General features: G+C 41.9%; 1 protein-coding gene across 1 annotated transcript in view; it reads left to right on the plus strand.

Moving 5' to 3' along the window:
• Positions 1–16,241, plus strand: part of EFCAB2 (EF-hand calcium binding domain 2) — a 109,766-nt gene that overhangs the window by 54,010 nt on the left and 39,515 nt on the right. The window contains exon 2 of the mRNA XM_047704652.1: positions 2,511–2,595. Within this exon, the coding sequence (XP_047560608.1) occupies positions 2,511–2,595 (85 nt within the window). The remainder of the gene's footprint in view (positions 1–2,510; positions 2,596–16,241) is intronic.

Consider the following 16,241-nt stretch of genomic DNA (forward strand, 5'->3'; position numbering starts at 1 on the left):
GGTGCCCCTGCCATATTTTTAATGATAAAAATTAATATCAATAAATTGTGGTATATCCCTTTGGTGCTGTTAAAAATTGAAGGTTATGTAGGTTATGTTGTAGCCTGGAAGAGTATAACATTTGAGTGAAGAGATGAAGAGTTAAGGTTTTTAAACTAATGAGTACTAGCAGTTATGTAGTGGTGGTGTGTGTGGGGGGATAGAGTGTGGGAGAGAACAGGATTCCTCCAGTGAGAAAGATCCCGTTCAGTCTAGTTCTGCTGCTTGGCAACTCTGCTCTGAGCTTTATTCTTTTTTTTTTTTTCAAAGATTTTATTTTATTTATTTGACAGACAAAGGTCACAGGTAGGCAGAGAGGCAGGCAGAGAGAGAGGAGGAAGCAGGCTCCCTGCCGAGCAGAGAGCTCAATGCGAGGCTCGATCCCAGGGCCCCGAGACCACGACCTGATCCGAGGGCAGAGGCCCAACCCACTGAGCCACCCAGGCGCCCCTGAGCTTTATTCTTTATTTGTTTTCTTTTATTTGTGTTTTTTGAGAGAGCGAGAGCCTGAGTGAGGGGAGGGTCAGAGGAAGAGGGAGATAGAGAATCCCAAAGAGGCTCCATGCACAGTGTGCAGAGCTCGAAGGAGGGCTCGATCCCACGACCCCAAAATCGTGAGCCAACCTGACATCAAGAGTCCGATGCTCAACCGACTGAGCCACCCAGGCACCCCAGACCTCTGTGAACTTTGACTGATACATACCTTTCTGGTTATAAATGTAGATACAGCATCTGGCACAGAACCTGGCACGTAATGTTTCATTCAGTAAGGTTTCGTTGAGTGAATGAGTGGTAGCTCCTAAGTGATACATATAAAAGGTTGTGTATGAAGAAAGATTGGAGGAAAATACAGCCAAGTGATTAGTGGTTCTGTTAGGGTAATGGGAATATGAATAAGCTTTTCCCATTTTCTACAATTTGATGGTATTATATTTATAATCAAAATGAGTATATGAACTTAATCTCTTCCTTTTTGGGTGTCCTATGTTACTATTTGAAAAATAAATTTTAAGACTTGATTGCATTATTTTTCCTTTTATTCCACTCAGCCAAACACCTTGGAGTCAACCTCAAGTGCTTTCTTTTCCTCTGCATCTAACATCAAACCTATCAGCAAGTCTTGTCGGCTCTGCCCTTTAGATTATATCCAGAATCCTATCATTTCTCACTATCTCCAACTGCTTCCATCGTCGTCCCTGCCACCTTTCGACTCTCCCTAGAACACCACAGTTTCTGGTCTCTCCTTCCACCCTTGTCCCTTTCTGGGATATTCTTAAGATTACAGCTGAGGTGACTATAAAAGCCAGGCCATGTCACGTCATTGCCTAGAACCCTCCAGAGGTTCATCCTCTCATTTAAAGTAAACGACAGAACCTTTAAAGCACTATATAGAGACCATGTAGAACCTGTCCTCTACCCCCAAATTCACACCTCTCTGACCTTATTTCCTACCATTCTGCCTCTGCTGTTCTATTTGGCTAAAAACTCCTGCAGATATTCATAAAGCTGGCTGTTTCCCAGGTGCAAAAGTCACCTTATTACTAAGGAGGTTTTCCAACACCAACCCCCCCCCCACCCCTTTCTCAAGACCCCACCCCCCCAGACTCTGTGTACCTTACCTGCTTTATTTTTTCCAGCACCATTTGACTGACAGTGTGTTTTTACCAAATATGTATAAGCTTATGTATCTCCCCCAATAAAAACAGCTCCGTGGAGGTAGGCATTTTTGCCTGTTTTGTTCCTTGCTGTAATGTTAGCACTTAGAATAATGTCTAGCACCTAGTAGAGACTCAATAAATATTTATTGACTAAATGACTTTTTAGTTTCTTTCTTTTCTTTCTTTTTTTTTTTTTTTTTGAAGATTTTTATTTGACCAAGAGACACAGCAAGAGAGGAAACACAAGCAAGGGGAATAGGAGAGGGAGAAGCAGGCTTCCCACTGAATGCGGAGCCTGATCCAGGGCTCAGGCCTAGGACCCTGGGATCATGAGCTGAGTCAAAGGCAGATGCTTAATGACTGAGCCACCCAGGCTCCTCTTTGTAGTTGTTTCTCATAAGTAAATCTTACTCTCAAAACTAGTTTGAAAGCCTTTTGAGAGACTGTCTCGTGTTACATTTGCCTGCCTCCTACCCCCAAGGTCAGCCGTCCTTAAGTGCACGGGCAGGCACACCTGTGAGCCACAACCTATCCATAGAGCTGGATTCCTTCTGCCTCTTGGGCTGGGACTCTGTCCAGACTGCTTGAGACAGAAGATAGGCTGTGTTGGAAAGCATTCTGTGTCTTGATCCACGTGGTGGCCCCAGGACTATGGACGTTGTGTACTCAAGAGCAGTGCGCCTCTGGTACTGTGTTGTGTGTGTCTTGTGCCTCGGGAAATGAATGTTCATCCATTCCTAGCTTAGTGGTTGAAATTTTTGTTTTTGTATTCAAAGGTAAAGTAAACACTTTTTATTACTTTGTCTTTTGCAGAGCTAGTCGTAGCAGAATATCACAGAAAAATCAAGGAGGCTTTTGAAGTGTTTGACCACGAGGCGAATAATACAGTGGATGTGAGGTTTGGCAATGTTTTCTTTGTCCTAATTCTAAATTATTGATACAACTCCTACAGTAGAAGAGGCCTCCTGTCTTTTTTTTTTTCAGTCCTTGGATTTATTATGCTATCTATCTATCTTTGATTTGAGAGAGACTGTGGGGGGTAGGGGTGGAGGGAGAGAATCTTCAAGCAGACTCCCTGCTGAGTGCAGTGCCCAGTGTGGGGCTCCATCCCTCAACCCATGAGATCATGACCTGAGCCGAAACCAAGAGTTGGACTCTGAACCAATGGAGCCACCCAGGCACACCACTTATTATGCTATTTAAATTTTTTATTTTCCGTGCTCTGTGAAAGGTCTTTACTAACTATTCTTCAGATCAATCCTGTTTCTTATTCTTTATAGTCTGGGAAAAGAATATCCACATTGCCCACTTCAACCATAGGCTGTCAGTTTTGCGGGGGAGGTAGACTCCGCTGGAGCATTAGTGCTAGAGACTGAGCTGGTGCTCAGTAAATAATTGTTGACTGAATGAACAGAATTTGCTTTTAAAATAAATAAGTATAGGGGCGCCTGGGTGGCTCAGTGGGTTAAGCCGCTGCCTTCGGCTCAGGTCATGATCCCAGGTCCTGGGTTCAAGCCCCACATCGGGCTTTCTGCTCAGCAGGGAGCCTGCTTCCTCCTCACTCTCTGCCTGCCTCTCTGCCTACTTGTGATTTCTCTCTGTCAAATAAATAAATAAAATCTTAAAAAAAAAAAATAAAATAAATAAGTATAAAAAAAAATAAAATAAATAAGTATAGGGCACCTGGTGGAGCAGTCTGTTGAGCCTCGGACTCTTGGTTTCAACTCAGGTTGTGATCTCAGGGTTGTGAGATCGAGCCCTGCACTGGGCTCGGCACTTAAGAGATTCTCTCCTTCTCCCTCTGCCCCTCCTGCTTGTGTGCTCTCTCGCTCTCTCTCTCTCTCAAATAAATAAACAAATCTTTAAAAGATAAAATAACTAAGTATGTATTATCAAGCTGTGAATTAGAAAGATTAATAATGCTTTAACGATGATGTGCTCCCCAAATAAAATAACAAAAAAGAACCCAAACAAAGGAACATAAGAGATGAGAGAGCCATGAATACTGGTAGGTCAGGAACAAAGGAGACGGAACCAGACCAGAGAGACCAGAGACCAGAGAGAAAAAAAAAAAAAAGGCAGAGGGAGACTATCCGGGAGAACAAAGAAGTTGTAGGGTCCACGCCGCGCACGTCACAGAGCAGCCGTGAAGCCCCTCTTCCAGGAGAGCGAGCGCAATGGTCCCATCCGGCAGGCCCGCGGCCACCGCACACAGCGGCCAGCCCGGCTGCGGGAAGGGACAGGGAAGGAACAGTCAGAGGCTTACGAGCAGGTGCCCTCACTTCTAGGACTAGGCAAGGCTCCAAGTGCTTTAACCCTAGCTACGCTGGAGGATGTTATTTTATTTGCGACAGGTTGTCACTACACATGTTTCGTTTCTTACATCTGGAGGCACCAGGTATGACTGCAGGAGAGGAGACGGAGAGGTGCAGTCCACTTCATTCTTTGTACTAGCGCCTTACGAAGCTGAGTTTTGTACCTCGCCTGTGTTTATGGGCCTTACAACAGGGGGTGAGGCTGAGAATTACCTTCTAGAACCGTCGCCGTAGTCAGCCCTGTATGAGCCTTGGCTCAGCTGTTGCCTCGGACAAGTGCGGGTCACGTGCTGGGCCCCAGGTGCTCGGGCCACAGCGCAGGCTGCCTGAGTGACCCCGGAGTGGGAGCATCCTAGGAGGAGAATGACCCGGTCGGGCGGCGGCGGCGGTGGCGGTGATAGGGTCTGGGATGGGGTGGGGAGCCTGCGACATACGTGACCGAATCCCCGGATGGCCTTTGCCGCAGACCCTCGCTGAAGCCGCAGGGTTCTCCTGGGGGCAGGGAGAGAGGGATTGTGCGAGAGGTCAGGGAAAGCCGGAGGGAGAGCCGGAGAGCTGTCAGGAGAGAGGAGGGGAGCCGAGAAGGGAAGCCCGCGTTTACTCACGGCTTGCTGCCCGACGGAGGACCCGTCGCTGGGGCAGGAGCTCACGTCCATGACCTCATCTTCGTCTTTTTATTTGTGTGCTAAGAGTTGGCATCTCCAGTGTCTGGAAACATAGAAAAGGTTTGCTCAAGGTCCTATCAAGATTTTAAAATTCTAGGTCTCTGCCTGCTCCCTCCTCACCCACCTCCACCCCTCACCCTTCGCAGGAGGCCCCCCTGGACCTGTCTCAGGCCTTTGGGCCTCCTGACAGAAGCAGTGAAAAGAAAGCCTCCCAACTCTCTTAGAGCACTGATGCCAGGTCTTTTTTGGGTAAAAGGGCTAATTTAGGAAAAACAGACATGCTTATGGGATGCATCTTTCTCCCATTCAAAATTCAAAAATTTACCTGCGGCCCCAAGGGTAAGTATGTATTTTTACAATGTAAATGGTCTACTTCATTATGTAAAGAAGGTTACAAAGACAATTGGCATTATTTTTCTCACTCAACGATTATTGCTATGCCTATTTGAATAGTAGCAAGAGGGATGGATGTAGCTTCCTAATCTTTATTCCTTCTGTTAATTTGCATAGCGCTCTGAAGTTCATCACGAGTGTTCTCATGCAGCTGGTGTCATTACCACGCGCCCTGTATGGGACAGAGAAGCCAAGTGACTTGCCCAAGAGGGCACAAGGGCTGAGCAGCAGAGGCGATGCTCAGAGTAGTTCCCTCTGTTTGGGCAGCTGCCCGGTGGCCCCAGACGAGACCCTGGGAACGCAGGGATGAATGAGATCTGGTCCTGCCTTCCCCGCTGGCCACTCCTTATTGTAAAAACAGTTAATCCAGCTAGAATTTATTTTGGCACGTGATTAAAAGTGAAAGTCTAAATATAGACTTTCCTCCCCCCCAAATTGCTAAAGTTTATTTTATTTACATCATGAATGTTACACCTACTTTATAATATGCTGCATTTTCTATAACTGAATCTAACTTGAGCTGTGTATTCTAATCTATGGCTTTACCTTTCGGTCTACTATTAGGTCAGTCCAATCCTAATTGTTTTTTTTTTTTTTAAGATTTTATTTATTTATTCGACAGACAAAGATCACAAGTAGGCAAAGAAGCAGGCAGAGGGCGGGGGGAAGCAGGCCCCCTGCTGAGCAGAGAGCCCGATGCGGGGCTCCATCCCAGGACCCTGGGATCATGACCTGAGCTGAAGGCAGAGGCTTTAACCCACTGAGCCACCCAGGCACCCCAATCCTAATTGTTATAAATTTAAAATGTGCTCCAATATCTGATAGAACTGGGCTCTTTATTACTCTTCTTTTTAAATATTTTTAATTAATTGAAAAAAATTTAATTGAAAAAAAAAACAAGACATGGAAATAACCCAGTTGTTCATCAATGGATGAATGGATTAAGAAGTTGTGATATACAGATATAGATATGTGTATCTCTATCACATAATGGAATGTTATTCAGTCGTAAAAATGAGGAAATCCTGCTGTTTGTGACAACATGGTTCAGTCCTGAGGGCTATGCTACGTGAAATAAATCAGAGAAAGACAAACACCCTGTGATTTCACGTATATGTGGAATCTAAACACAGACAATGAAAAAAACGAACTCGGAAGAAGAGATCAGACTTGGGGTTACTCAGGTGCGGAGGGTGGGAAGGAGGTACTTGGAGGAGGAATGCGAGGAGCCTGGTTGAAAGGAACGAATGTTCAGTTATGAGCCGAGAACTAGGGATGTGCTGTGAAACGGGAAGACTACAGCTAATGGTGCCGTATGGGCTCCAGGGAAGCTGGGAGGAAAGTAAATCCTAAGAGTTCTCAGCACGAGGAGACCTTTTCTTTCCTTTTTTAGTGTGTGTGTGTGTGTGTGTGTGTGTGAAGATATGTCGGTTGAACCTCTTGTGGTCATCATGTCCCAACAGCGATAAATCAGACCGTCATGCTGTATGGCCTTCAACTTACACAGCGATTGATACATGGCAATTTTTTTCTTAAGAAAACTGGGGGGAGAAAAAGAACCGAAGGCAGAATTCTACGTAAAGAGCGGTGTCAAGAAGCAAATGGAGTGAGAGTCCAGAGACAGAGATAATGACTTGGTTTGGGCAGGAGAGAGCTGTTCCTGGAGAAGCTTCTAGCACATTTGGCTGTGTCTTCCCTACCCTGTAGGTATGGCGCCATTTTCCTTGTAGGACAGACCCGGGCCCCCCTTACAGATGAGTTTTGTGGCTGTTATTCTCCCTTCTCCCTACCTCTGCTTTGCATAAATTGAAAGATTGAATTTGAAACTGTACCGCTATGTAAAACATCACAAAATGGGTCCCTGTGGCTGTCCTCCTGGCTCTGAGAGCCAACCCTGGGATCCAGAATCAGACTGCCTGGGCTCCACTCCTGGTTCTCTGAGTAACTTACTTTTCTCCTTTACCTCATAGAAAGGACCCTTTCAGGGGTCTGGGAAGTCAAAACTATTTTTATAATAAATCTAAGTCAGTATTTGCTATTTTCATTCTCGTTTTTTCACAAGTATACATTGGAGTATTTGAAAAGCTACATGATGTGTGATATCCCAACAGATTGGATGCCGAACCTGATAGGAGAATCCAGCTGTCTTCTGCTAAGCCAGACATTACAGAGATTTGCAAACATGTAAAATGGTGCCATTCCTCTAATTAAATTTGTTCTTGTGGAAACTACAGTTATTTTTCATAAAATTATGTTATTAACATACACTTGTAATGAATTTATTTATTGTTATTTCTAAATGAAAAATTTAAATATTTAAAAAAGATTTCTAAGTGAATATTTTAAAATTTTTTGAGTTCTAATATGGCAAATACAGATAAATACAACTCACAGAAGGAAAGGCTTTCTGAGGATCTCTATCATGTTTAAGACTGCAAAAGGAGTTCCGAGGCCCCAAAATATGAGAACCAGTGTTGTCAGTGGACATTTTTAAAGCTCTTAGAACAATATCAGCTCAGAAAAAACTAGCTTGGGATTTAAAACTTAGAACAAAGTAGGTATTATTATTAGTAGTAGTAGTACACTTTATATTCTTGAAGTAAACAATTTAGAGTTGTTTTTCCTCTATTTTCTCTGGATTAGTAATTATACGTAACAAGCCTCTCATAAGAATTTTTTACATAGGGGCGCCTGGTTGGCTCAGTGGGTTAAAGCCTCTGCCTTCCACTCAGGTTATGATCCCGGGGTTATCAAGCCCCACATCGGGCTCTCTACTCAGCAGGGAGCCTGCTTCCCCCTCACTCTCTGCCTGCCTCTCTGCCTTCCTGTGACCTCTCTCTGTCAAATTAATAAATAAAATCTTTAAAAAAAAGAATTGTTTACATATTTGTGTGCATTCTATTTTGATCTTTTAATTTTTGAAGCAGTTCATTTTCCTTGTTGAATAGTGTTTGCAAGTTGGCACCTTGAAAAACATCGAGGCAGGTTTTTAAAAAAATAACACTAACTGGGGGCATTTTAGTGTTGCCTCATATAAAACCTAGAACATAATACATTTTGACTTACGTACATTTTCCTGCTCTGTATTGAGATTTCAATCAATAAGGCTGATTGAAAATGAAGTTTTTGAATAGATAACATATAGACCCAGGATAAGATCCTTAAGGTACAAAAAGTAGTGTTGGATACATCTTTTTACCTCTAACTCATGGCTATCCAGTTCCTCTGTTTTCTTTTTAAGATTTTAGTTGTTTATTTATTTATTTGAGAGAGAGAACATGTGTACAAGTGGGGGAAAGGCATGAGGGGAAGAGAGAGGAACAAACAGACTCCGTGCTGAGTGTAGAACCTGACGTGAGCTCCCTCTCAGGACCCTAAGATCATGACCTGAGCTGAAACCAAGACCAGACGCTTAACTGACTGAGCCACATAGGCGGCTATCCTCTTTTTAAAGGCAAGAGTTGTTACGGGGTTTTTCCAGAGAAAGTCCATGCAAATACGTGTGTGTGTGTGTGTGTGTGTGTGTGTGTTTTATTGTGGTAAGTATATACAACATAAAATTTAACATCTTAGCCATTTTTAAGTGTATAGTTTAGTGACGTTAAGTATATTGACTTTACTACCATCCATCTCCATATTTTTGCTGAAGTTACTATATTGACAGGGTGTTCTCTGACTTCATTTTATGAGTGTGCCTGTGTCCCTACGATCTTAAACAAAGTTTATTATCAACCTCTAGGATTTTTGCTAATGTGTTATGTGAAAAATAGAAACTCAGTGTTAATTTTCATTTCTCTAATTATGGAAATCTTTCTGTATGTGTAAAAGTGATTTGTATTTCCTTTTGTTTGAACTGACAGTTCATGGCCTTTCCCATTTTTTTATTGAATTGTCTACCTTTTTATATATTAAAGATCTTAGCCATAGCGCGTGAAATATATGCCACCTGTCTTTTGACTACTTTTACTTTCCGGTGTTCAGAAACTTTAAAAAGATGGTTAAATTACACACCGTTTGAGTATGAATTTGGAAACAAACAAAAGTCATCAGAGTGATTTTAATAGAATCAATTTAAGTTAACCTGAATAAAGCAAGTATGGTAAAAAAGAAAAAAAAAAAAACACAACATTCCACAAAGAATGTCTCTAAAGTAAAGAAGTGATTTAATTTTTCCATGTAGATGATGAATTTAATTTGAATGCCACTCAAATCTGAATCACAAACCAATCTAGTTTCTTGTAATATATGTTCTTTCATCTTTGACTCTCAATGATAAAAGTCTACTAGAAGTTGGTAGAGCTAGTTGCTGGCTCTGTGATTGACTTTTTTTTTTTTTTACCTTATTACAATATTATTGACTAATTCCCTGTGCTGTTCGTTTCATTTGTTATTTATTTTATAGCTGGAAGTTGTACCTCTTAATCTTCTTTACCTATTTCCTCCACCCTCCCTCCTCCTCCTTTCTGTCAGCCACCGGTCTGTTCCCTGTATTTAAGGGTCTGTCTGGTTTTTATGTGTTTGTTCATTTCCTTTGCTTTTTGGATTCCATATATAAGTGAAATCATATGGTATTTGTCTTTCTCTGTCTGACTCATCTCACTTAGCATAATACCCTCGGGTCTATCCATGTTGTTGCAAATGGAAAGATTTCATTCTTTTTTTATGGCAAAGAAATGTTCCGAGTTGTGTGTGTGTGTGTGTGTGTGTGTGTGAGAGACATCTTCGCTAGCCATTCATTTGTGTTCATCTATCAATGGACACTTGTGTTGCTTCCATATTTTGGCTGTCGTAGAAAATGCTGCAGTAAATATGGGGGTGCATCTATCTTTTTGAATTAGTGTTTTGTTGTTTTTGGATAAATACCCAGTAGTGAAACTGCTGGAACATATGGTATTTCTATTTTTAATTTTTTTGAGGGCCTCCATTATTGTTTTCTATGGGGGTTGCACCAATTTATATTATATTCCTACCAACACTGCACGAGGGTTCCCTTTTCTTTTTTGCCCACACTTGTTATTTTTTGTCTTTTTGGGACTAGCCATTCTGATTGGTGTGAGGTGGTATTTCATCGTGGTTTCGATTTGCATTTCCCTGAGCACCTCTTCATGTGCATGTTGGCCATCTGGATGTCTTTGGGGGGAAAAATGTCTAGTCAGGCCCTCTGCCCATTTTAATCAGATTATCTGGGTTTCTTGTTTGTTTGTTTTATGTGTGTGTGTGTTCCATTGTATAAACTCTCTATATATTTTGGATATTAACCCCTTATTGGCAATATCTTCTGTCATTCACCCCTTATTGGCTATATCTTCTGTCATTCACTAGATTGCCTTTCTGTTTTTGTTGATGGTTTCCTTCACTGTGAAAAAGCTTTTTGTTTTAGTGTAGTTCCAATAGTTTATTTTTGCTTTTGTTTCCCTTGCCAGAGGAGACAGATCTACAAAAATGTTGCTAAGGGCAATGTCCAAGAGATTACTGCCTCTGTTTTCCTCCAGGAAGAAAGGTTTAGTGGTTTCAAATCTTACATTTAGGTCTAATCCATTTTGAGGGGGCTTTTCTTGAGTCGGTGTAAGAAAGTGGTCCAGTTTCATGTTTTTTTTTTTTGCATGTAGCTGTCCAGTTTTCCCAATGCAATTTATTGAAAAGACTGTCTTTTCTCCATTGCATAGTCTTGCATCTCTATCCTATTCTACTGATGCATGTGTTTGTTTTTGTGCCAGTACCATACTGTTTTGATTACTATGATTGGATTTGTATGTACCACCCTCTTTTTATTCATTTTCCTCATACCTGCCTCACTTAAAGCACAGGAGTGTCAAGAGTAGCAAATGAAAAAACATGAAAGCATTTCGAAAAATATAGGAGGTCAGATCAAGTTATATATGTTTTTAACACTCCTTTCTCATCAACTCCAGAATGGATTAATCCTCAAGAATTTGGTGAACCAAGATGATGTAGGTCCGATCCTGGAATAAACATGCTGGTCATCCCCTTTCCCCAGCTACACCCATTTGTGCCCTTGCTGTGTTTCAGTGCCTTTGCAGAGTGATGTGATTTGTATTCTAGACTATTCTATGTTTACTTTACTCTTGCCTCCACTATAGGAGATTTTTCCCAATTTTTTCTAGTTGTTTTCTTCATCTTTGGGCAAACTTTTTGCAGCCCAGCAGCCCTCAGTGTCCTGCTAATGCGGTGAGTCTCTTTTCCAGTGCTTGCACCTCAACTCAGCATGACTCTCTGAGGCACACAACACCCACTGTTCATCTTTTACGCTGATAAGGGGACTTGAGTTGCTTAAGCAGTTGGCAGGAACTCGGAGTGTATTAGGTCTTGTCTAAAATTCAGTAAGAAGTAGGTAGTAAGAACCTCTTTGTGATGGATTAGGGATCACTCTTCCAAAGAAGACTGGAGATACCATAAATATGATTTCTACCTCTTCAGATTTAATGCTTTGTTTGAAGATAAGTTAATAACAACCCTTTACAATACGTTTAATCAGGCAGTGAAAATCAATTATTAACTGAGAAAGCTTGAGACTCAAAAGAGCTTTGAAAAACTGTGCAGGTCAATAGATCTGTATCTGTGCACTGGAAAAACAGTGTTAAAGAGGAATGGGATTGTTGGACCCATGGACTACTTAGTAGGGAATTAATCATAAAAACTGAGGTCCATTTATACATAGTTCACACATATGAGCAAAATGACTAATGAATTAGACTAGAGGATAACTTGGATAAATTCAAGAGCAACGTTGAGTTAAAAATAATTACAGAAGGAAGCATATGTTCTGATAAAATATAAATTTTAAACCTACAAAATAATGGTGTCTTTTGTTTATGAATACAATGACATGCATGGAAATGGTAAATATTATCCCCAGAATAGTGGTGTCATCTGAAGACAGAGGGGGAAGGGATGGAGAGTGGGAAGTGGGACTTTAGCTGTTTTCTGCCATGTTTTATTGTTCAGGAAAAAATCTGGAACAAATGTGGCAAAAGGTTAACATCAGTTAAATCTCAATATTGGATATATGGCTGTTGTATTTTTTCTGTACTTTTTCCTGTGATATTTCACAATTATTTGTAAAAATAAACATTTTTTCTCAAGAGTGGTTTATACATTGTCTTTTCACCATCTCACTTTCCAGTTGCTTTGTAAAAAATAGGTTTGTTTATGGGGATCTGGGTGGCTCAGTCGCTTGAGGGTGTTGACCGACTCTTGATTTTGGCTCAGATCTTGTTCTCAGGGTCCAGGGATCAAGCACTGAGTTTGTGTGTGTGTGTGTTTGGGTGGGGGGTGTCCCTGCTCACCGGGGTGTCTGCTTGTCTCTCTCTCCCTCTGCCCCTCCCCCAGCCCACCAGTGCATGCGGTCTCTCTCTCTCTCTAAAATAAATAAATCTTTAAAAAATTGGTTTGCTTATAACAACCCTCTTGATGAACTGTAATTATAACTGTGATTAAGTAATCTCTTAAAGTTTAAAAAAATCATCCCAAATCCTACCTCCTGAAAGGACAGTTGTTCATGTTAGACAAGTGTAGCTCTAGATGTTTTTCTTACCCATGTGTAATAAGGTACATGGCTAGAAGGGTGGGGAGTTGATACAAAAGGAAGGAGGAGGAATGGGAAGACAGGAAACAAGAAAACATGTGGAAGAAAAAAATCTAGAATATAATCTCCCTGATGGAGGACCTTCTGTCTGTTTTGCTCTCTGCTGTATTTTAGCATCTAGGACAGTGTTTGCTGCATAGTAGGTCCACAGTATACATAGATTTATTAAATGCATGAAGGAGGAGACTATCCTGTAGAAATAAGATCACAATACCCATTCTTTAAAAAAATAAAAAGTATTAGTTTAATTTTACTTGAATTAACAAAAGAAAAAAATAAATTTAAATTGAAGAAATCGTGGAATCTCAAAGGTGTCCTGGTCATGAGCAACATTATTTTAAATTCAGAGAAGATAATGAGGAAAACATTAAGAGTTTGCAAAATGAAAAATTTTGTAATTTGTAAGGTGAAAAATACAATTTTTAGGGGTGTCTGGGTGGCTCAGTTGTTTGAGTGGCTGACTCTTAATTTTTGGCTCAGGTCATGATGTCAGGGTCCTGGGATCGAGCCCCACCTGGAGCTCTGCGCTCAGCAAGAAGTCTGCTTCAGGATTCTCTCTCTCCCCTGCCGCCCCTTCCCTGCTTGCTTGTTCTCCTCTCTCTCTCAAAATAAGTAAATCTGGGGCGCCTGCGTGGCTCAGTGGGTTAAGCCGCTGCCTTCGGCTCAGGTCATGATCTCAGGGTCCTGGGATCGAGTCCCGCATAGGGCTCTCTGCTCGGCGGGGGGCCTGCTTCCCTCTCTCTCTCTCTCTCTCTGCCTCTCCATCTACTTGTGATCTCTCTGTCAAATAAATAAATAAAATCTTTAAAAAAAAATAAAAAAATAAGTAAATCTTTAAAAAAAACACATTTTTTTTTACATAGATAATGTATTTACATGGTTAAAAATTCAAAGAGAACAGAGTACAGAGAAAAGTCTAACTCCCTTCTACCAGCCACTCAGGACCCCTCCAAAGTACTCGTTACTCAAGTACTAATTACTAGGGATCACTCCAGAAATATTCTGTGTATACATACACATTATTTTCTTACTCCACCCTTACATTTTTCCTCAAATGGTTGCATGCTTTCATTGCATGGTACTCTTCCCTTGGGATGGGATCAAGCCCGTGCTGAAGTTCATTTTAATGACATCTCAGTAGTGTTCCGGAGTCCAGAATGGATGTAGCTTTCCAGTTTATTCTTTTTTTCCCCCAGTTTACTCTTGGTCTATGTGCATAAATGCGCTAAGTTTTAGTGTATTGGAGGGCATCAGAAAGCCCCGTAAATAATATCCCGGGCTTTATAAACGGGAGCCAAATAGGATACTCTTGGAGTCCAACTACCCTGTTGGGACACTTAACTTGCTGTGTGATAAAGAGGATGTTTTCTGTATTTAATAGCTTTGGAGGCTGACTCGCTTGACTCTGGATTATAGCTATCTGTCTGTTGTGTTTACCGTATTGTCTGGATAAGTGGCGAATTTTGGTGTATGGCCGTGAACATCGGGAGCCAGAGGCTGGGGAATGGTGGTCTCAGAGTGTACTTCCTGGGGCCTCTGGATGTGTACCCTCTGTGACTTCCAGGTTCATATTCCCGCAGCCTCGACCTGGTCTCCTTAACATAGGAAATACAATATAATGAAAATAAAATAAAATAAAATAATGACAGAGCAGTGTGCTAATGATACAGTGTCATAGGCTTTCTGGTGTAGGCCCATGGAGAGAGATATTTGATTAAGTTTCCATCTCCGCTTAAAACAGCTGTGCCCAGGGAAGCAGGTCAAACGGTACAAAGCAGCACAACCTGCACATTAGGGAACTCTCACAAGGATTGCTCTCTATCTGGTACAGTTACCCCCAAATCCTGATGAGGGCGTATTAGGCCATTTCAACCCAGTATCTTGGCCAATATTGCTACTAATTCTCCTCATCCCTGGCAGTGCTAGTGATTCATACCATGGTGGTTGACTGTGGTAGAGATTAGGTAGTCTAATTTTATTACTCTTCCTGAGCGTATAACGAAGCTCAAATTCACGCACTCCCTTGAAGATAGAGGGAGGCTGGGAAGTAGGGTTTAGCTAGAGTTCAGACTGGTGGAATGTAGGTGGCAGTGATGCATATCACTTTTAGACCTGATGCTTAAAAACCTATCACGTATAGTCCTCCGTGTTTTCTCCCCTTCTGGCTGGACGCATACAAGCCGAGTGATGCTGGAAGCTGTGTGTTGAAATTGATCGAACCACAGGATGGAAGGAGCTGACCCCCTGAATGAGTCTTTGGAGCAAACCCATTCGTCGATCAGGAAGACTCATTTTGGATTTAAAAGAAGCCGTAAGTGTAGTAAGCCACTGGATGCTGGCATTTGTTGTAGTGGTGTTCGTTATCCTTGCAGAGCGGCATTATTGAATTTTCTCCTCTGGAACCCAAGGAAGGATTTGGGGACCCTAGATATCTAACAGGCTATGTCCTAGGTTGTGGCTGGTTGAAGAGGGCTGATGGGGACTAGGGGAACATCCATCATTGTTTGCTACTCCTGTCAAGCATGATGTAAAAAATGTCTCCCTTTATGACTTACCCTACAAACCGCAAGCTATGGAGAGAAGATATATTTGTGGTTGCATAAAAAAGCCTGGGAGTTGTTTGAAATTGCCCCAGATCTCCTTGGGGGGCAGTGAGGAGGGCAGTAGGGGTTAGTAACTAGTGGTTTCATGTTGTACCCAGTGCAAGGGACTCCATCCCGACCACAGTTCATTGTGGCCCTGGAATCCAGCGTCCTACAAGTTGTACACAGAGGGAACGGTAGAAACTTCATCCATTTCATCTATAGATATGGCCAGATGTCTAAATCTGGTCTTTCCCTGGGGGAGGTGAGAAAGACGGGACTGTTCTGGATGCAATTCGAGTGGTTGTGAAAGGGAGATTCGATTATGGGAACAGGGTCCCAAGGAGCATAGGAATTCATTAGTTGGGTCTTTGAGGGACTCCAAAACCAGTGTTTGGAAGTGTCACTGCATAATGCTGTGATGAAACTGGGCCAGAAGCCAGGCTGCACGTGCTGTAATTCAAGTCAGCTTCTGGTTAATTTAAAGGCCTGGTAGCTACACCAGCTCGCCTTCTGTTTCATTTTCTGAATTACTGAGACGTGACACTCAAATGTCTGGTTGTTGTTGTTGTTGTTGCTATTGTTATTGCTGTTTATTCCCTGAAAACTACTGGTGCATTTTGTAATGGTTTCCAACCTTTCCACTGAGAGCTCATTTTGGCCATCTTACCTTTGCTCACCCAACTCTGGAAGTATTTTTGGTTTTCCCTAAGAGCTTCTTTCTCTTGCGTCTCCTGAGTTATAAGCATATTGAAGACAAAATATATTGAATGTTTGGGTTCGTTGTTGTGCACAACATGGTCTTTTTCTATATTCAATGCCAATGATATTAGCAGAGGCTATGTTACTCATTTGCATTGTTATTGGAAATGAATGTGTAAAGATGAATGGGGCTGTGCATGGAATGGTCTTGTTTGTGCCCTGCGAAGGCTGGATGCTGTTATGCAGAAATCCTCAACGCAGAGAAGTAACTAATGGATTTA

The sequence above is a fragment of the Lutra lutra genome, chromosome 15, assembly GCF_902655055.1.
Source record: "Lutra lutra chromosome 15, mLutLut1.2, whole genome shotgun sequence".
In the NCBI taxonomy this organism is placed as follows: domain Eukaryota; kingdom Metazoa; phylum Chordata; class Mammalia; order Carnivora; family Mustelidae; genus Lutra; species Lutra lutra.